At 35.6% G+C, this 20942-nt stretch overlaps 1 protein-coding gene across 1 annotated transcript in view; it reads left to right on the top strand.

Annotated features, from left to right (window-relative positions):
• Positions 1–20942, top strand: part of KIF14 (kinesin family member 14) — a 55621-nt gene that overhangs the window by 18739 nt on the left and 15940 nt on the right. The window contains exons 14-23 of the mRNA XM_047841497.1: positions 656–840; positions 4879–4981; positions 6013–6173; positions 8187–8334; positions 8878–9030; positions 10690–10816; positions 12658–12751; positions 13334–13466; positions 14828–14928; positions 20104–20198. Of these exons, the coding sequence (XP_047697453.1) occupies positions 656–840; positions 4879–4981; positions 6013–6173; positions 8187–8334; positions 8878–9030; positions 10690–10816; positions 12658–12751; positions 13334–13466; positions 14828–14928; positions 20104–20198 (1300 nt within the window). The remainder of the gene's footprint in view (positions 1–655; positions 841–4878; positions 4982–6012; positions 6174–8186; positions 8335–8877; positions 9031–10689; positions 10817–12657; positions 12752–13333; positions 13467–14827; positions 14929–20103; positions 20199–20942) is intronic.

Here is a 20942-nt window from a genome sequence, read left to right as displayed (position 1 = left end):
AAAGTTTAAGGTGTGCTCAGAAGAGGATGTGTAGATCAGTTTTATGGGAGCAGGCAGTTTGTATAAGGTCATAGGGAGATAAAATTGGCAGCATATGTTATGGTTAGTTTATTGATTTTCAACCTAATAAATTTGTTTTATCCTGTGTGAACCGGAAAGTGATTGAAACTGACCAAGGAGTTGACATTTTGAGAATACTCTTTCAGGAGCATTAATTTGGTATAGGATGTAAGATGAACTGAAGACAGGAGGAATTGTTGACAGGGCGATCAGGAGGCTGCTGCAGTCGTTCAAGTATGAGGTGATAAGGGTGTGAACTAAGGTGATGGCAGCAGACACACCAAAAGGAACTGACCCATTCTAAAGACAATCAGTCAATAAGAATAGGCACAGTTTGGGGATGATGGATTGTTGTATGAGAGGGCTGAGGATGGTGAAGATCAAAGAAAGGTTAGCATAACTCTAAAAGTCTAAGAAGTATGATGGTAAGAGTCATAGAGAAGTCATGAAGTCATGAAGTAGAGAGTCTAAGAAACCTTTATTGAGACTTCACATACAGTGATTTTAATGTTTAACATAGACCATTTATTTTAGGTGGATTTAATAATTTGATGCTTGTCATTAAGGTTAATTTGTTTTCTCTGATCTCTGCTAGAAAGCAGGAATTACATTTCAAATGGACAACCATTTGCCAAACCTTGTCAATCTCAATGAAGATCCTCAGCTATCAGAGATGCTGTTATATATGATAAAAGAAGGAACAACGACTGTTGGAAAGTGTGGACCAAACTCAAGCCATGATATTCAGTTATCTGGGGTGCTGATTGCTGATGATCACTGGTATGTCATTCTTCTAAAAATAAAAAGGCACCTGTTCATTTTTAAATAGGCTTCTGTATCTTGGTAATGTATGGTTTCCTTCACATGAGGCGTTCATTTATACTAATTCTTTGGTATAATTCTTCAAATGCATCTTTTAGCCAAGGCAAACTGACATTCTGAGTGTTTTGCAAGGAAGATAGGTTAATTACTCTCAGTGTGAGGTACAGTGTAATGCTATTTCTGTTTTGGTGTATGTGATCTCTTGGTTGAGGGATCATTTCTTTTCTTGGAATGATAATCATTGACATTAAACTAAACTTCCATCCATCTTTTTTTATTTTTTAAGTTTATTTTAAGTAATCTCTACACCCAATGTGGGGCTTGAATTCACGACCCCAAGATCAAGAGTCACATGCTCTTCTGAGTGAGCAAGCCAGGCACCCCAAACTTCTATCCATCTTACATGGCAAGATTTTTGGTTGGACTGACAAATTAAAAGTTTTTTGTTCGATGTGAATTTTGTTCATATGAATTGAATGATTATATACATATTGTTGGGATGACAGTGTATGTAAACTGTTTTGGCTCCATGTTGTTTTCAAGATTCATTCATGTTGATGTTCTTTTATTTTTACTGCTGTGAAGTATCTTATTAGGTGTACTTATCTATCTTTTATATTATTACAATATATCTCTTGTCGATAGACATTTGGATTGTTTCTAATTTTTTGTTACCACGTTACTGCTGTGTCTATTCTTATACATGCCTCTGGGTACAAATGTGGAGAGTTTCTCTAGAGTAAGTTTCTCAGATGATAAACTGAGATGCGAGCCCTCAAGTCCTAGCCAGTAGGAACTTGGGAGGCCTGACCTACCAGACCGGTCATGTTTAACTGTGAGCAGCCTTTCCGTTTACCCTGATCTGCTGTATAAATATTATGATGGTCTAATTATGCTAAAATAATATTAATTTTTAAAGTTTGGGAAACACTCTTAGATTATATCTAAGAATACTTGAGATTATAGGATATGTTCTTATTCAACTTTACTTCAAAGTAATTTCAAATTGTTTTCCAAAATAATTTTCAATTTGTTTTCCAAAGTGTTTTCCAAATTAGTTTTCCAAAATTTGTTTTCTAAATTTGTTTTCCAAGATGATTATGAGTTTTTACTTCCATTGGCATTGAGAGTACCTATTATTCTATATCCTTGTCAACACTTGGTATGCTCAGACTTTAATTTATGCCAGTATGGTAGACATGATGTGGTATCTCATTGTGGATTCTTTTTGCATTTCTTTGACTAATGGTCTTTCATGTATTGGCCATTTTAGTTTTCTGTTATTTTTTAAATGTTTATTTATTTTGAGAGAGAGAGAGAGAGAGAGCAAGTGGGCGAGGAGCAGAGAGAGGGGGAGAGAGAGAATCCCAAGCAGGCTCTGGGCTGTCAGCGCAGAGCCCAATATGGGGCTCCATCTCACGAGCTGTGAGATCATGACCTGGGCCAAAATCAAGAGTCGGGCATTTAACCAATTGTGCCACCCAGGCGCCACTAGTTTGTCTTTCTGTGACTTGCCTATTTATGTCTTTGGTCTGTGTTTTAGTTGGATTGTTTTTTTACTTGGTAATTTGTAAGAGTTCTTTATATATTCTCATTGCCAAGCCTTTGTTTTGTGTGTTGCAAGTATCTTTTTTTTCCAGTGTGTAGTTTATCTTTTCACTCTCTTATTGTGCCTTAGGATGGATCAAAGTTCTTCATTTTATTGTAGTACATAGCATCAATCTTTTCCCTTTACAACAGTTGTGTCTTCTTTAAGAAGTCCTTTCCATGCTGAGGTCATAGAGATGTTCTAAATTTTCTTCTAGATGTTTTGAAGTTTTGCTTTCACATTTAAGTCCTTAAGTAGTTCTGGGGTTTTTTGTTTGGTGTGAAGTAGGGATCTAAATTCATTTATTTCTCATGTGAATCACCAATTCTCCCAGTATCATGTATTAAATAGTATAATTGCTTCTTTTGTGATCTGTAGTGTTCATATAAAAAATTTCCAAAAATATGGGAATCTTTTTCTTCTCACTAATACTCTCCATAGTCTTAATTATTTGAGCTTTATAATGTCTGTGTATCTAGTATGGCAAATCCCCTTCTTCAGGTCCTTTTGTTCTTCTATTAGTTCACTGCTTTCTATAACAAATAAATCTCCTATTATTTACACCAGTGGCAAAGATACATGACATAATCCCAAAGTGTTTATAGTCCAGTAGGGGACTAGGAAGTCCCCTGCTTGCCTGGCAGTCTGTATTTCCCCTTTTAGTACACTCATCACTGTTGTCTTACTCACCACACAGTGAGCTTTATGACAGCTGGGTTTGTGTCTGTCTTCATTGCTGAGACATATCTAGTACATGGGGGCTTAATGAATGAAAGAACTTCAGTAGCTATCAATGTGTATTAATGTTACACGGGTCTTGCATTCTTAGTGCTTAGAAGTAAAGTCCACTTATAGTTTGAATCCTAAAGACAAGCTTCTAGCATTTAAAAAAAAATTGTTTTTAAGTTTATTTATTTTGAGAGAGAGAGAGTGTGGGAGGGGCAGAGAGAGACGGAGAGAGAGAATCCCAAGCAGGCTCTGTACCATTAGTACAGAGCCTGATGTGGGGCTTGAACTCACGAACTGTGAGATCATGACCTGAGCCAAAACCTAGTCAGACACTTAACCAACTAAGCCACCCAGGCACCCCAAGCTTCTAGCATTTAAGTTGGTCCTTGAAGGGTGGAAGCGATAACATTCTTCCTATGTTGAAGAAATGATTCAAAAGAGAGAAGCTGATGTCAAGGCAAATTCGGGGTTCTGATATGGATGGTTGAGTATAAGATAGGATTCTTATGGGGAAACAGTTATGGATAAAGAATGTTGGTGGTTGAAGCCAGATTGTGGAGAGTTCAGAATGCCAGGCCAAGGAATTTTGATGTTAGAGTAGATAGACCTAGGAGAGAGAAGGAATCAGAACAAGTAGATATTGTTTAAATTGTCACCTAAGACCCTAGACTGGTAGGAAGGATGTATTGCTTAGGGGTGAGCTATTCCTTCCAGATTCTTTTCTCTAGATGATCCATTTGAACTGTTATTCTTTAATTATAGATCTTGGAGCTGAATCAACAGCTAGAGGTTTTGGGTTAGGACTCAGCTTTTGCTGCTGTTTTTTCCTCTCTGTCAAGTTAATCCAAAGATGACTTTGGAGTGTCTTTCCTATTCTCTAAATAAAAAGACTCAAAGGAACATGTAGCATTTATAGCTGATTTTCCATAGTGTCAGGGTCCAGTTAATTAGATTTAAGGAGTCTAATCTAAGCATCTAAGTGCTTCCATGCTTTTCCTTCTGTATTACCCTACTTTTCATGAGAAGAGAATGTTTTCCTATGCATCTTTAAAACTACATAAAACCAGAAATTAAAAAATAATACACTCAAAACTGTTTCATTCATAGGTCACTATTGTCAATCTTCTAATGTTTTTTCCTTGAATTTGCTTCATTTTATTTTTGGGGAGAGGATTGGTATTTTTTAATTTTTTTATTTTTTCAACGTTTATTTATTTTTGGGACAGAGAGAGACAGAGCATGAACGGGGGAGGGGCAGAGAGAGAGGGAGACACAGAATCAGAAACAGGCTCCAGGCTCCGAGCCATCAGCCCAGAGTCTGACGCAGGGCTCGAACTCACAGACCGCGAGATCGTGACCTGGCTGAAGTCGGACGCTTAACCGACTGCGCCACCCAGGCGCCCCTTGGTATTTTTTTAAAGTAGTTGTTATCAAAATATATACAGTGAACATCCTTCCTACCACTGGTGGACAGAATTGCTAAATAAGCCAGGCTTTTTTTTCACCAAAAGTTCAAAATATAGTTGGAGGAAAATAAAAGAATTTTAAGTTTTTTTGGTCAGAAATTGATATGAACCTTAACACCAAAGGAATAGCCCAAGCAGGATGATTTCATATTGCCCATTTCTTACTTTTTCATCTGTCTTGTAATTATAACAATGTGCTTCTTATCTTAACAGTATTATAAACAATTCTGATGGGATAGTGAGTATCATCCCAGTTGGAGAGGCAAAGACATATATAAATGGAAAACATATTTTGGAATCCACAGTATTACATCATGTAAGTTAGCTGGTGCTAAAAATATAACAAATTGTTTCACTTTGGGTAAGTTTTTTAATTCATGTGAATCCCAGTTTTCTCCTAAGATAAGGTAGTGAACTAGATTAAGGATTTTTTTAGTTCTAAAATTATCTTTTCTATTAATTTACTAATTGCCTTTGTGTAAAGACACAGGTTGTATCACTGTAAACCAGTACCCGAAGAGCTGACCACTGATAACATCATTATATGTCCAGTAAAGAGCTGGGCTTTGGAATTAGGCCAGACAAGGTTGAAGCCCTGGTCATTTGCTAGGTGATCTTTGAAAAGAATTATTTAACTAGGGTGATTATATATTACCCAAAGCGGGACACTTTTGAGAGCATTTTCTTTTCTTTTCTTTTCTTTTTTAAGGTTTATTTATTTATTTTTGAGAGAGAGAAAGCATAGGCCGGGGAGGGGCAGAGAGAGAAGTAGACACAGAATCTGAAGCAGGCTTCAGGCCCTGAGCTGTTAGCACAGATCCCGATGCAGGGCTTGAACCCACAGACCATGAGATTATGACCTGACCTCAACCGACTGAGCCACCCAGGTACCCCGAGAACATTTTCAATAATTACAGTGGGAGAACAGGCATAAACCAGTGTGTTGCAGACAAAGCAAGACCTTTGGTCACTTCATATATATCCTACTTTTCGGGGTAGGGGAGGCTTAAATGAAATAATGTATAGTTCTTAACACTGTTTGCAAATTGTAAGCTCAGAGAGTGCTTATTGTTAATTAAGTTCTGTGCTCTTTAGCTTCCTCATTCCTAAAGTTGAAATAATAGTAGTGTCTCATTGGGTTGTTGTGAGACATAAATGAGATAATGTATAATGTAAGTTGTTTAACACAGTGATTGGCATATAGAAAATATTTAATGTTAGTTGCTATGATTTTTATTTTTATTATTACCATATTAGATTATATTGAATTGTTGAGATTAATGATTTGTCCCATGTAAGCTTGTGGTTCAAACTCACCTCAAGTAGTAAATTTTTTGTGTGCTTTAGGGTGATCGGGTGATTCTTGGTGGAGATCATTATTTTAGATTTAATCATCCAGTAGAAGTCCAGAAAGGAAAAAGGCCATCTGGTAGAGATACTCTTATAAGTGAGGGTCCAAAAGACTTTGAATTTGCAAAAAATGAGTTGCTCATGGCACAGAGATCACAGTAAGTATTATTGTTAATAAGAAATAGTAAGAATATGAGAGCAGTCTACAAGAGAGAGTTAATTCTATTGTGTGTCTCCAGTAGTTAATTCTTTGGGTGTTAGTTTCTGGTGATATGATCTTTCTCTTGGCACATTCATTCATTTAACAGCATTTATTGAGCAGATGTTATGTATCTGTCACCATCCTAGGAAAAACAAAACATAGCTGAAAGTTAACTACTCCCCTGGAGGAATTTATCATCTCATGGTCTGAGAGATAGTTGTGATAGAGTTCCATGACAGAGTCCTGCACTGTGTGCAGTTTATGGAGTGAGGGGTACTCCTAGCCCCAACCAGGAATCAGCAAGTTTTCCAGGTGATAAGAAGACATCTAATGGAATGGAGTCCCAAGAGACTGTTAGAAGTTAGCCAGCAGAACAGGGAGAGTGTAACCTTTTTTTTCTTTGCCCCATTTTTAGTTCCTGCAATATTGTAGGATTTCTAATTTAAGCAGTATCCTAGTAAACTAATTGGTGAAGTATACATAAATAAAATACTATGGAATTTGGACTTCATCTTAAAGAATATGGAGTCATTAAAGAATTTTAAGCAGACAAGAGACAGACATGATCAGAAATCACGTTTTTAGAGCTCACCATGAGCCAAGTCTGGAGAATGGATTAGAGTCAGAGTGAGTGTAGATTGCAAATACAGTTCAGAGATTGTCGAAGTCAGAGAAGTACAGTGTGGTGGGATCTGAGAGAGAGTATCAAGGAGGAAGAATCAACCAGGCTTGATGAACAAAGAAGATGAAAAGAGGAGGAATCAGAATGACTGTTATGGACTGGGCTAATCCTACTTTATCTTTTTTTTTTTTTTAATTTTTTTTAACATTTATTTATTATTGAGAGAGAGAGACACAGAGCATGAGCAGAGGAGAGGCAGAGAGAGGGGAAGACACAGAATCTGAAGTAGGCTCCTGGCTCTGAGCTGTTAGCACAGAGCCCGATGCAGGGCTCAAACTCATGAACTGTGAGATCATGACCTGAGCCAAAGTCAGTCGCCCAACCAACTGAGCCACCCAAGCATCCCCCTACTTTGTTTATCTTTTAAAAGTCTGAACTTGCTTTTGCTCTTTTAAAAAAACATTATGGTACAATATATGTAACATAAAATTTACTACTTTAACCATTTTAAAATGTACATTTCAATGGTATTAAGTATGTTTGCAATGTGTACAGCCATCAAGCTATTCATCACCCCCAAATGAAACTCTGTACCATTCAACTGACTCTCCATTCTCCCTCTGGCCCCCCTCCTGCCCTGGGCCCTGGTCACTGCTAGCCTCCTTTCTTTTGCTATTCTTTTTTCCAGTAAAATTGGGAATGGAAATTTCTATACAGTACTTGCTAAAGCGTTGATTTTATTGGGAAGAAAGAAGCTTTTAATTTTCTGTATTTCTTGATGCTTTTTCCCTTACATATTGAAAGATGACAATGCTAATTTAATGTTTTGACTTATCAAAATGTCAAATTATTATAGATGGTTGAAAACATACTATCTGTTTTATCAGCTCTCATATTATTTTTAGTTATTTCAATTTTTTCCTAATCTATGACTTAAACGTGAATTAAAAGTTACTGATATTTGAAATAAAATTTTTGTAGTAACCATTATTAAACATACAATTTTATGTTTATTGTAATGTTAGCTATAAGATTTACTGCAGTGTTCACTATGACATCATATTTTTATATGACTTATTTTCTTTAAGATTAGAAAAATATATTTACTTAAATATCAGGTATCTGCTCTAGTAACCAAATTAGAAATAAGCAAATTTTTATCCTTTTATATTGTGTGGTGTAAACAATTCTAAGAGCAGTAAAAGTTTAAGAATACTGTTGGTTGAGTATCGGAAATTTTTGAGTTTAAAATTTTTGTTTAGTGGAAACATTTTAAATTGATTAAGAACTATGGTATATAAAGGATTCTTAATATATTCTGTGAATATCTTGCTTGCTACTTTGTAGACTTGAAGCAGAAATAAAAGAGGCACAATTGAGAGTGAAGGAAGAAATGATACAAGGAATCCAAATTGCAAAAGAAATGGCTCGGCAAGAGCTTTCCTCTCAAAAAGCTGCATATGAAAACAAAATAAAAGCATTGGAAGCAGAACTGGTAAAAGGCAGAACTGGTTTTCTCTTTCTCTGCGGGTGCACCCCAAGTAACGTATTGGCTGTAAAATTGATTGTATCCCTAGATATCAAAGATTAGAGATAAAACCACAGTGGGTCCTGGCTTTCTTTAATTTTACTTTAGAAAGCAAGTTAGCAGTAGACAAATGGCTGCTGGAAGACGAAGAAAAATCGAAAAGCTTCTGTTCTTTTTTACGAGAAGGCCCTTCTTGCCTGAAAGCTTACATCTTGGTGATGCTCACAGCTCTGCTCTCACATCATCACACAAATATTTCAAAAGGGACATCTTGCATTCCCACAACCCACTTTAGAGGAGAATGCTCTACAAGGTTTGACTTGTGATACTTATTCTAAGTTAGATTAGTCAGGCTGAATTAGGTAGAGGAACTACAGGGCACCTTTCTATTGGGGAGTGGATTTCTTACACACCGATTAAAGAAATGGACTCTCGTACACTTTTATATTATTTTTGGAAACATGCTGTGTTATTTTTGCCCTAGTTATTTTTTATTATTGTTCTTTAAAGAAAGAAGAGTCTCAAAGGAAGAAAATGCAGGAAATAAATAACCAAAAGGCTAATGACAAAATAGAGGAATTAGAAAAGGCAAAACAGCGTCTTGAACAAGAAATATATGTCAACAAAAAGCGATTAGAAATGGAGACTTTGGCTGCAAAACAGGTAATTTCATTTTGTAGGTACTTGGCTGTATTCTGAGCAACAGTTGGATTTTTTTTTTTTTTTTTTTTTAAGAACTTAAGGGACCTGAGAGGAGATGGCTGAATCTGGGTCTCCAGATGAGAAGGGCTCTTCTTTTTGTTTTGATTAAGATCACTTTATACATATATATATATATATATAATTTTATACATTTTATGCATATGTACATTTTATACATTATATATACATTTTATACATTATATATATACATTTTATATATAAATATATACATTATATATATGTATATGTATGTGTGTGTGTGTGTGTGTATATATATGAATGAAGGGCTTTTCTTGCCTGAAAGCTTACATCCTGGTAATGCTCACAGCTCTGCTCTCACATCATCACACAAATATTTCAAAAGGGACAGAGCTCTTATTTCTAGCTGATTCTATTACCGTTTTTTTTTTTTTTTTTTTTCCTTGTTATGCTTCCACAACTATCCTGTGATCAGTCATGCCAAATAATGTAAGTGAATGAAATAGTGCTAGGGCACAATATGTGGAAGGAAGAAAGGCACAGCTCTAATACTGGGTCACATTCTAATGTCAGAATGAAGCTTTCTCCATCTGTGAAAAGAGTGGCCAGCAGGCTCCTTGCCTGAGTGACTCTTAAGAGAACTCACAGTAGGGTGTTTGTTATCCCAGTTGTATGAACTCAATCACTGAAACTTTTGTCATCTCAGTGAGGACAGAGGCATCTTCCAGGCGCTGACTCACATTAATCAAGTTCACAAGACTGAAGCATAAAACCAGAATGTCAGTATTTTAATATCTTCAATTACCTTTTAATCAACCTTTGGCTATTCTTTCTTCTTACATTAGTGGTTCTTAAAGTATGGTCTCTAGACCAGCTACATCAGCATTACTGTTCGAAATGCAGTCTGAGTCCCCACTCCAGAAACTACTAAATCAGAAACTCTGGAATCGGGGCCCAGAATCCATTCTAACAAGTCTTGCATGGAATTCTGACAAATACTAAAGTTTGAGAAGTGCTGTTATTATCTCTGCTTTGATTCCTTGTATCTTAACCTCAAAGTTTTATCCTCAAGTGGCAATTTTATTTTTCTTTTTTCCAAGTTTTGTGGCAAGAGTATGGGTAGAAGAAAATACCTCTAGTAACCCCAAAGTTCTGATACAATAATATAGTGATGGTACATTACCCTAGGACGCAAAGTGCCTAGTGAATCACTTGAGAGTCTTAAAAGAAAAAAAAAGCTGTTTAAATCTTGAAAACAGTAATTATTAATGGGCTATTTGTATCAAATGAGGTTTTCTTGGTGTCTTTTAAATGTAAGTCTATTTAGTCAACAAATGAACTCTCTTGAGCAGTTTTTTTCTCTTTTTTTTCCCTGAAGGTTTTTTTTTTTTTTTTTTTTACTTCCTATCAATGGGAAGAACAAGATTAATTTATGTCATCAGAAATTCCTAATGATTTTGTTATGGGGCAAATTTCATAAAGATATTTTATAAATCACTTTTTAAAAACATTTTTTGCTTAATAAAATATACAAAACTTGTATGAAAATGAGGTTTAATTATATTGTGTTACCACTATCAATTATAATTTCTCTTTTTGTATATTCTCATGTGTGGGTCTATGTGAATGAATACCATTTAGGCTTTAGAAGACCACAGCATCCGCCATGCAAGAATTCTGGAAGCTTTAGAAACTGAGAAGCAAAAAATTGCTAAAGAAGTACAAATCCTACAGCAAAATCAGAGTAATAGGGATAAAACTTTTTTAAGTGAGTATATGATGATTTTAGCAGGCATTTTCAAGTTTTATATGTTATTTCATATAATTACTAAAAAGTTTCGTGCCTTTGTATGTTAACAAATGGTTTATTCTAGATGTTGCTGACCTTTTGGATCTAAATAAATAAGTTTGTAGGCATGACTGTTTTAGAATATTCATATTTTAGAATATTTAGTTACAAAGGCAAATAGTAAACAAAATTTCAAGTGTTATTTTAATGTGTAAGATGTTTTTATTTTTTTTTAAATGCTTATTTATTTATTTTGAGAGAGAGAGAGTGAAAGCAGAAAAGGGGCAGAAAAAGAGGGAGAGAGTCCCAAGCAGGCTCTGTACTATCAGCACAGAGCCTGACGTGGGGCTAGATCCCACAAAACATGAATTCATGACCCGAGCCGAAATCAAGAGTCAGACGCTTAACTGACTGAGCCACGCAGGTGCCCCATGTAACGTGTTTTTAAATACAATCTCTTTTTCTGGGGCACCTGGGTGGCTTAGTTGGTTAAGTGTCTGACTTCAGCTCAGGTCATGATCTCATGGTTCATGAGTTCCAGCCCCACATCAGGCTCTGTGCTGACGGCTCAGAGCCTGGAACCTGCTTCACATTCTGTGTCTCCCTCTCTCTCTGCCCTGCCTCACTCGTGTTCTCTTTCTCTCTCAAAAATAAATAAACATTGGGGCGCCTGGGTGGCGCAGTCGGTTAAGCGTCCGACTTCAGCCAGGTCACGATCTCGCGGTCCGTGAGTTCGAGCCCCACGTCGGGCTCTGGGCTGATGGCTCAGAGCCTGGAGCCTGTTTCCGATTCTGTGTCTCCCTCTCTCTCTGCCCCTCCCCCGTTCATGCTCTGTCTCTCTCTGTCCCAAAAATAAATAAACGTTGAAAAAAAAAAATTAAAAAAATAAATAAATAAATAAACATTAAAAAAATAATCTTTTTCTAATTTTTAGTTCTTATATTTAAATGGAACCTAATCATTGGGTAGTTCATCTTCTTTTTCACTCGGATGTTATTTTTCATGTATACTTCTACACTGCTGTATAGAACACGCATGTTTTTAATGTAAATGTTTTTCATTATGGAAAATTTTCAACAAACTATAAAAGTAGAGCAATTGCTACAACAGATCTTATATCCCTATCATCCAACTTTAGCAATTACCAACATGTTCAGTCTTGTTTTGGTTATACTCAGTCCCTCGGCCTCCTTGGACTGCTTTGAAGCAAGTCTAAGACATTCTACCATTTGATCTATAAACACTTCACTGTGTATCTCTGAATTAGATGAGGACTCTCTTTTCTCTCTTTCGCTGTCACTCTTTAACCATAAGCATGATATTATTATCAAACCTAAAAAATTAATAATAATTTCTTACACTCATCAGATTTCTAGTCTACATTCAAATTTCTTGGATTATATCATAATTTTTTTTTATATCTTGTTTGTTTGAATCAGGATACAAGTGTGATCCACATGTTGTGTTTGGTGGATATGCCTTTTAAGTCTCTTTTATTTATTTATTTTTATTTTATTTATTTATTTTTTAAGTAGGCTCTACGCCAACATGGGGCTTGAACTCACCACCCTGAAATTAAGAGTCACATGTTCTACTGACTGAGCCAGCCAAGTGTCCCTTTTTAAGTCTCTTTTAATCTGTAAATTTGCTCTTCTTTTTTTTCTCTTTCCCCTTGTAATTTGTTTGTTGAAAAAATCAGGTTATTTATCCTGTACTTTCCCACATTCTGGATTTTGCTGTTGTATCTCCATGGTGTTGCCTATGATAGAAGTTAGGGCTCATATGTGTATTTTGAATCTTCTCTTTGTGCTTTCTACTAGTTCAGCCAAATTGGAGCTCTATGAAACTCTCAATGATGATTCAGGAAGCGAATGCCATCAGCAACAAATTTAAAAAATATTATGTTTTTGGCAGGTGAGCAATTATCTTAATTATACAGTAATTCTTCGTTTTAAACTAACTGACCCTCATATGATTGCTTTCTAAATTTAGTTTCCATAAAGGTACAGTATCTGTAGTGCCTGCCTAGAACAGTATCAGAATCCCCAACAACACTCGCAGATACCCCTTTCCGGACTCACTCTGGAGTAAAAGACTTTCGACAATTACCAAACTGTACTAAGTATGTTTATAAAATAAATATTTATTTTAAGCATTTTTAAGTATATTTAAGTATACAATAAAATATTTTATAAACATAATAATTTTAGATGTTTTAGGAATTTACTGATTTTCTTTTGAGTTACAAACTTATTAATATTACAAGTTTGGAAAGAAATATACATGATTAGAATTTGATTTTTAAAATTTTTATAGAAGAAGTTATTCTTATATATGCTAGACATGAGTTTTACTTTAATAAAAATGTTAACAGTAGAGAGAGATACTTAATCAGTGGACTGCATTTTCATGGAAGTTATTCTAATTCAGAAAACCCTTAGCATAAATGTGTATGTATGTTTTAGGGTAAGCAGTTTTCTTTGGTTTTTCTTTCAGACATGATGTATCAGATAAAGGAAGTAGTTCGGACACTTCTGTGCGGGTTCGTAACTTACAACTAGGGATCTCAACTTTCTGGAGTCTGGAAAAATTTGAATCTAAGCTGGCAGCAATGAAAGAACTTTATGAGGTTTGGAATATTATTAAAATCTCTATAAACTTTTTGAAATAAAAAATATGTAAGTGACATGTTCTTAGTAAAGAAAATTGGTAAATAAAGGAAAAGGCAATTTACATTACCCAAACCAACCGGTATTACCAATTATGTATGTTTATCTTACTTTTGCCTATAGATGGGCTTCTATTGATTTGTTTTAATATAGTTATGAATGTAGGGGCGCCTGGGTGGCTCAGTCTGTTAAGTGTCTGACTTCAGCTCAGGTCATGATCTCACGATTCGTGAGTTTGGTCCCCGCATCTGACTCTGCACTGACAGCGTGGAGCCTGCTTAGAATTCTCTCTCCCTCTCTTTCTGTGCACCTCCCCAGCTCATTCTCTGTCTCTCTCTCTCTCTCTCTTTCTCCCTCTCTCTCTCAAAAAAATAAAAATAAAAAATATTTGAAAACTAATATGTGCAGATATATTTTTAGTTCTATTAAAATAGCAAACAATTAGAAACACCAAAAAGCACAGCAATGAGGAAATATAAATTTAATTATGTAAAATGCATATTATAGGCATTGAAGATCATTACAAATGACACAAAGTGTTTTATGTCTATGAAATTTCTTCTTCCCTTAAGTTTAAATGTAAAAGTTTGAAAACACACAATTATAACTGTGTGTGAACAGATTAATAGAATATACAAAATTAATATAATTAATGTAATAATTTCCAAATTTTCTGCAATGAATGTGGATTGCTTGTGTAATTAGAGCAACAAAAAAACTGTATTGAAGTCATTTGATCATTCTTGCTTTGATAGATGCATTAAAGTATGGTTTGTGAGTTACCTTCATTATCTTCCTACTTTCAGCTGTTGCAGTATTCTTTGATTATTTTTTTCTATATAATTATACTATTTCTGAATCAAGCTCTATATGTATAGTATTTTTTTAGAACTTTAATTAATATTACTTTAAATACTTAAAATTCAGATTATTATCAGGATTAATATATTTAACCAGGGAGTGATTGAATTTTAATGTTGTCATATTATTTTCCTTCTGAGGATTTATCTTTCCTGTTCTTACTATGTCTTCTAAATCCCAAGTTTATTTTTTTGAATCATTTAATGGTTTCTGTTTCTTTTAATAGTAGAGCTCTTTTAATACAATTTCTAGCATCATGTGCTTGATTTTTTGTTTTATCAGGAATGTGATATTTTTAGACTTCTATCGGGTAACCTATGCTTTTGCTAATTTTTAAAATTTGAAATGTAACAAACTTAAACTTTTTTTTTCTCTTAGTAGCTAAACATTTTTAACCCAACTTAGTAGAAACCATATATATATATATATATATATATTTTTTTTTTTTTTTTTTTTTTAGAGTAATAGTAATAACAAAAGTGAAGATATCTTTTGTGATCCTGAAGATGAATGGGAACCTGACATTACAAATGCACCAGTTTCTTCCCTTTCTAGAAGGAGGTAAAGACATTTTTGTTTTTTTGTTCTGGGTACACATATATATCATTTCCTTATTTTAAAAGAACTATCTATTGTCATAATGAATATGTCTGTGCAGGAAACCCAGTAACAGAAGAGAAATAGTATGTTACTGATCAAATTACAGCACTTGGGGCATTAGTTGTTTATCAGTCAGTTAGAATAGGAACAAAAATGGTTGGCATTTCACCAGTAAGTCTTAAGAGTGACATAAGACATAAATAACATAACTTTTTTTTAAGTCATATTTATGACTTAAGACATAAGAAACTAAATCTAATTTCCTATAAAAATGAATAGTGTTTATTACTTTTAAATTACCCTTTTTCAAGAACTTGGCATATTCTATGATATGTTATTATAAGTTATAGAACTTTAAATGCTGTCAAGTTAGTATGAACACCACAGAAGAATAAATCATGGTGATAGAGAACTTCTGTATATGACAAAGGCTGCTTATTAACTAAAAATATAAAAGACTTCCACGGTGAATAGATGCTTTTTGAGAAAAAACTAGCTCTGTTTAGACCTCAGATACTTAGATTACAGAGGGCAAAATGGTATAATAGAAAGGCCTTGGTCTTGGAACCAATTTAGCTGCTTAGTTTGGTTTTTAAACAAAGACTTCTTTTTAAATAAATACTTCTTAGTTTGTTTTTAAACAAGACTACTGTCTGCTATGTCTTGAGGATATAAAGATGAATAAAAAATACTCTTTGTCCTCAAAGACCAGGCACTGAGGAAACTAGAGGAACAGTTGATAAAGACCCCACATTAAACCAGGCAGAAGGACTGGAGAGGAAAGCCTGGTTTTATATGTATTCAGGAGGAAGAATCAGCAAGAACTTGGCTGGCTGTGGGGTTGAGGGTGATAAAAGGCTCCAGAATGAATCCTGGTCTAATTAGGGCGACTGGTGAGGGGAAGATGGTATTCCCTGAAATGGAGGTTCAGATCAGTTTATTTTTGACCCTGATGAGTTTGAGATTTCAGGGAGCATCCAAGTGTATATTCAGGTCAAGAACTTTAAAGGAGGGATTTGGGAATTTTCAGGATATAAGGGTCAATGGCATTCATCCATCCAACAGAAGCATCATCATTATCAAGAACATTTATTGAATGCTTGCTAAGTATTATCTCATGTCGTTCTTACAACAAATCTATGAGGTTAGTGCTGTCCTTACCTGCCTTTTACAGATGAAAAGGCCAAAGATTTAAAGAGGGTAAGTAACTTGTCCAAACTCATAGAGCTAATAAGGGAAGAATGGGCACTCAAATCCAGGTTTGAGTGATTCCAGAGATCCTGACTTCCTTGACTGCCATTGCTGGATAGCTCCTCCTTTGCATATGAAAGAACAGAATCTTTCTGGTTAAATAATTTTTTTTTTCCACTTCATCACTGTCAGCTGCAGCTCAGAATCCGTTTGGGTTTCCAGACCTTTTCAGGCCTTTCTTGTTTTGGACTCATTTTAAACTCGTAAAATTTCAGAGAGATGTAATTGCTTTATAGGGATTCTTCCCCCTGTACTTTTGTCCTATTTGCTGTATGCCAGCTCCTACCTAAGCTGCAGTAAGAAATAGCCAAGATCTAATAGTCGATACGTGTTACCTTATATGTTATATACACAACAGCTGTGTATTTCAAGCTGAAAGAAATACAGACCTTGTCCTTTAAACAGATTCTGAATTCCTTGAGCATAGGGAACACGTCTGTATCCCCTACAATGTAGTATAATAAGAAAGTCACAGGCTCGTGTCACAGTCCTGGGTTCTAATTTTTTGTATTAAGTTTTTAATTTTAATTCCAGTATAGTTTACAGTATTATGCTAGTTTCAGGTATAGTGATTTATGCAGAGTGTGGCCATGGGCAAGTGACATTACATCTTTAGGCTTCAGTGTTCTCGTCTACCAAATGGAGACAGTAATACGTATCTATTCTACAGAGCTTATCACTGAGTTTAAGTGAGGTCATATTTAAGAACATTTGCTTCTCCTGCTACTTCTATGACCACCATGGGGCTGATGATGATGATGTTGTGAAGTAGTTATAAGGATTAAGAGATAAAGTATGTAGGGGTGCCTGGGTGGCTCAGTCAGTTAAGCGTCCGACTTCAGCTCAGGTCATGGTCTCGGCAGTTTGTGCATTCGAGCCCCATGTCGGGCTCTGTGCTGACAGCTCAGAGACTGGAGCCTGCTTCGTGTTCTGTGTCTCCTCTCACTGCCCCTCCCATGCTCATGCTCTGTCTCTCAATAAGAAATAAATGTTAAATAAAAAAATAAAAAAGAGATAAAGTATGTAAAACTCCCACCGCAGTGGATGGGTGTTGAATAAATGGCAGCTCTTATTATTATTGGGTTCTTAATATGTATTAAGTAAAATTAAATCTTGGAATTCAGAGATGATCTGAGATCTGATTTCCAATCTAATACCAATAAACAGATAGTGATATCTTTAGGTGATTTATCTGGAGGACTTCAAAACAGAGTTGGGCTCTCCAAAATGAGCTAAAGATGGCCTGTGGGGGAAATTGAGTGGATGAGCTTGGGGTACTTACGCTAACCTGGAGTAACATAAACCTCCCAAAAATTCAAACCAGAAGTACAAATGCCTGAGGGGGTGAATTATAAATCCTTTTAGATTTTATAATTACTGGTTTCTTATTATCTTTTATTATAAACAGATACAGACTTAGAATTGTGGATCACAATATGAGCATTAATAATTAATGGACATCGGTGGTTGACAGGACGGGTGAAATAGATGAAGGGGATGAACACTTAGCATGATGAGCACTGAGTAACGTACAGAAGTGTGGAATCACTGTATTGTGCACCTGAAACTGATAGAATGCTGGATGTTAACTAGACTGGAATTTTAAATTAATTAAAAGTAAATAAATCATGAACATCAAAATTTTAGCTTATTGAAAGTTGGTGATTTACATCTTATTTTCTGCTAACTTCAGAAAAAATTAGGGAACCAGGAATCTACTCCTGAAATCATTGTTGCACTGTATGCTCACTTGGATGTAAATTAAAAAATAAATTATTAAAAATAAATAAATAAATAAATAAACATTAAAAAAAAATAAAAAAAGAATTAGGGAACCAGCAGAAGTTTAAATTGTTGCTGAAAAGCCAAAGCTTCTTTTAATATTTTTTAAGATTTTGAAATCCAGGTGTTTTCATTTGGTAAAGAGGTTTTCTTGATAACTTCTATAATTTAAAAGTATCATATTTTTTTAAAAAATGAATTGCTCTTGGTCAGAGACCTTGTATATGAAGTTTCAGCCTTGTAAGAATGTTTATGACAGAATTGCAAACTCTGAGAATGCCTCCAGGTAATGGAAACACTGACAGATTCTTAATTATGGAACTGCTACCCTGCCACAATACGCACAGCTGTTCTGCAATAAAATAGACTGGTTTGGCTGCCTATAAATTTTGATATGTATTGTGGACAGTTAAAAGTAAAATTTCCCCTGAGGTTAAGTGAAAATTCTGTGAAAAGAACGTAACAAGCATTTTATTTGTGTTTAAACATTGTTTAACCACGATAGTGTTAAAAGAGTAAGTTTTCCTAGTTTAGACTTACTGTAATAATATACCCTTTCCTTTCGTCCCTAAGTACAAAAAACTGTTACTTTTGAGAATTGACATTTCCTCTCCCTACTACCAGTCATACTGAGGGTTGATTTTTCCTCGCTCTGTTATCAGTTATATTTCTGTGTTTTTCTTGTAGGAATTCATGGGGAAAAATTAAATTTGAAACATTTAGAGGACTACAGATAGAACGCGTTTTTGTTTAACGGTCTTTTCGACAAACAGCATTTTTCTTTGAGGGGTTGATGGTAATAGAGAGTTCTGTCAGGAAAGAGACTTCAAAGGATCCCCTAGATTTAGATCCAGGTCACCGCTCGTGTCTTCAGGGATGTAATGAGGGCTGGAGTTGGAGTTTAGAAAATTGATAGATGAATGGCAGTCTGGAAGTAGGCTGCCTTTTCCAGTAGCAGTTAGGAAGAATGAATAACAGCTAGACAGCCAGTCACACTCAAGGGAGAAATCTGAGTGGTTTTATGGGCTGTGGGAAAAGAGGCAGCCAAAAGAGCGATTAAGGATAGAGTCATTCTCTCCATTTGTGCTATTGCTACACTTCACAGGTATTATGCTTTTCACACCGTGTAGCAAATACTTACTTGAATGTTTATTCAAGTGTTTAGAATCCTTCCCAGGATGTTCTCAGGATAAAATCCAAGCTTCCTTAATTGGCCTCCGAGGTCAGCCTCACGCTGGCCCCCACACACCTCCCAGCCTCATCCCTTGCTACTCTTTCACATCTTAGACTGCGGTCCTTCCGAACCTCCCTTGGCTCTTTACACGCGCGGTACTTTTCTCTCATCGCCGGGTCTTCCCGCATCCTGGCGCCCGTGTCTGAATACTCTTCCTTCTTTCTCAAGCCTGCCTCCTCATTTGGCTAACTCCTGTGCATCCTTCAGTGTCACTGTTCCCAGACGCCCTCCTGACTCCTTGGGCCAGGTTGAGTTCTCCAGAATCTACCACGGCATGCTCTGCTCTCATGAAACATCACTTTAGTGTAATTATTTGCCTAATTTCTCTTTTGTTACAGAAAAGGAGCCCAGAAACCATGTTTGCTTGTTTAACCACAGTATCTAGAGCCTGTAAATAGTAATACTCTTCAAATATCAAGCAAATATTGTTTAATTAATAACTAACTGTATGCTTAGAATAATACCTCTAAATGGTAAAGTTCGTGCTCAGTAAACCAAATGAACTATTTCTTGATGAAAAGGTTTCCATAGAAAAGACACACGTGCATACCCAATTTCTTTAGAGAATTAAGAATATTCTTGGGGTGCCCAGGTGGCTCAGTCGGTTGAGTGTCTGACTCCTGATCTTGGCTCAGGTCATGATCTTGCGGTTTGTGGGATTGAGCCCCACATCAGGCTCTGCATTGACAGCACAGAACCTGCTTGGGATTCTCTTTCTCCCCCTCTCTCTGCCTCTCCCTCTCTCTCTCTCTCAAAATAAATAAACTTAAAAAAAAAAAATCTGTTCCTTTTTTTTAAAAAAAGAATATTATTAATATTATTACTCCATGTACTATATAACTACTAATTTTATGGTTTATCTTTTTTAGGAGCAAAAGTTTGATGAAGAACAGGAGAATTTCTGGTTGTTTACATGATATACAAGCCTACCCAATTCAGAATTTGCATTCTTCCCATTCATCAGGTATTTTTTCATCAAATTTTCTTATATCCCGAGAAAAGCATCAAGTCCTGGCTCAGTCACTACCTTGTGTCATGTTCTTATTGCAAATCATTTCATCCAAACTTTCACTTTTTTTGCAAAGTGGAGAGGGTGGGCTGGGTGGCCCTTTCCATGTCTAAAATTCTGTGCTCAGAGCCTTTTTAATAGAGTGCCTAATTCAAATGTGGTGGAAGGAAAGTTTAAAAGAAAAAATTACAGGAATTTTTCCAGCAAATAATTATTTTATGTGAATATGGATGACAGTATTAATTTTCCTATAGAAGGGGGACACCCTGTAAATTTGCATGTGTAACTACCTGTAAGAGTTGAAATTACTACCAGGTAGTAGGGGCTATACAGCAGTAAAAGAGAAAAACACCTACTTCACTCAACAACCTGGATGAATCCCAAAAACGTTCCATTGAGTGAAAGAAACCAGGAAACAAAAAGTACATACTGTATGATTATATTTCTGTGAAGCTCAGGAACAGGCACAACTGATGTATGGTGACAGAAGCCAGAGCAGTTTGGAAGAGAATAATGGCTCCAGAGGGAACCTGCTGGAATGTGCTTGTGGAAACCTTGCACACATTGATCTGAGAGGGGGCGCGCACATATGTGAAAGCAATAAGCTGTATACTTAAGATGTGCACACTTTACAGAGGATAAACTATACCTTAGGAAACAAAAAGTTTTAAAGTTGCTGTATAAGTTAATAATCTGTGT

This window comes from Prionailurus viverrinus, chromosome F1, assembly GCF_022837055.1.
Source record: "Prionailurus viverrinus isolate Anna chromosome F1, UM_Priviv_1.0, whole genome shotgun sequence".
Taxonomy (NCBI): domain Eukaryota; kingdom Metazoa; phylum Chordata; class Mammalia; order Carnivora; family Felidae; genus Prionailurus; species Prionailurus viverrinus.
This window is presented reverse-complemented; position numbering and strand designations above follow the sequence as displayed.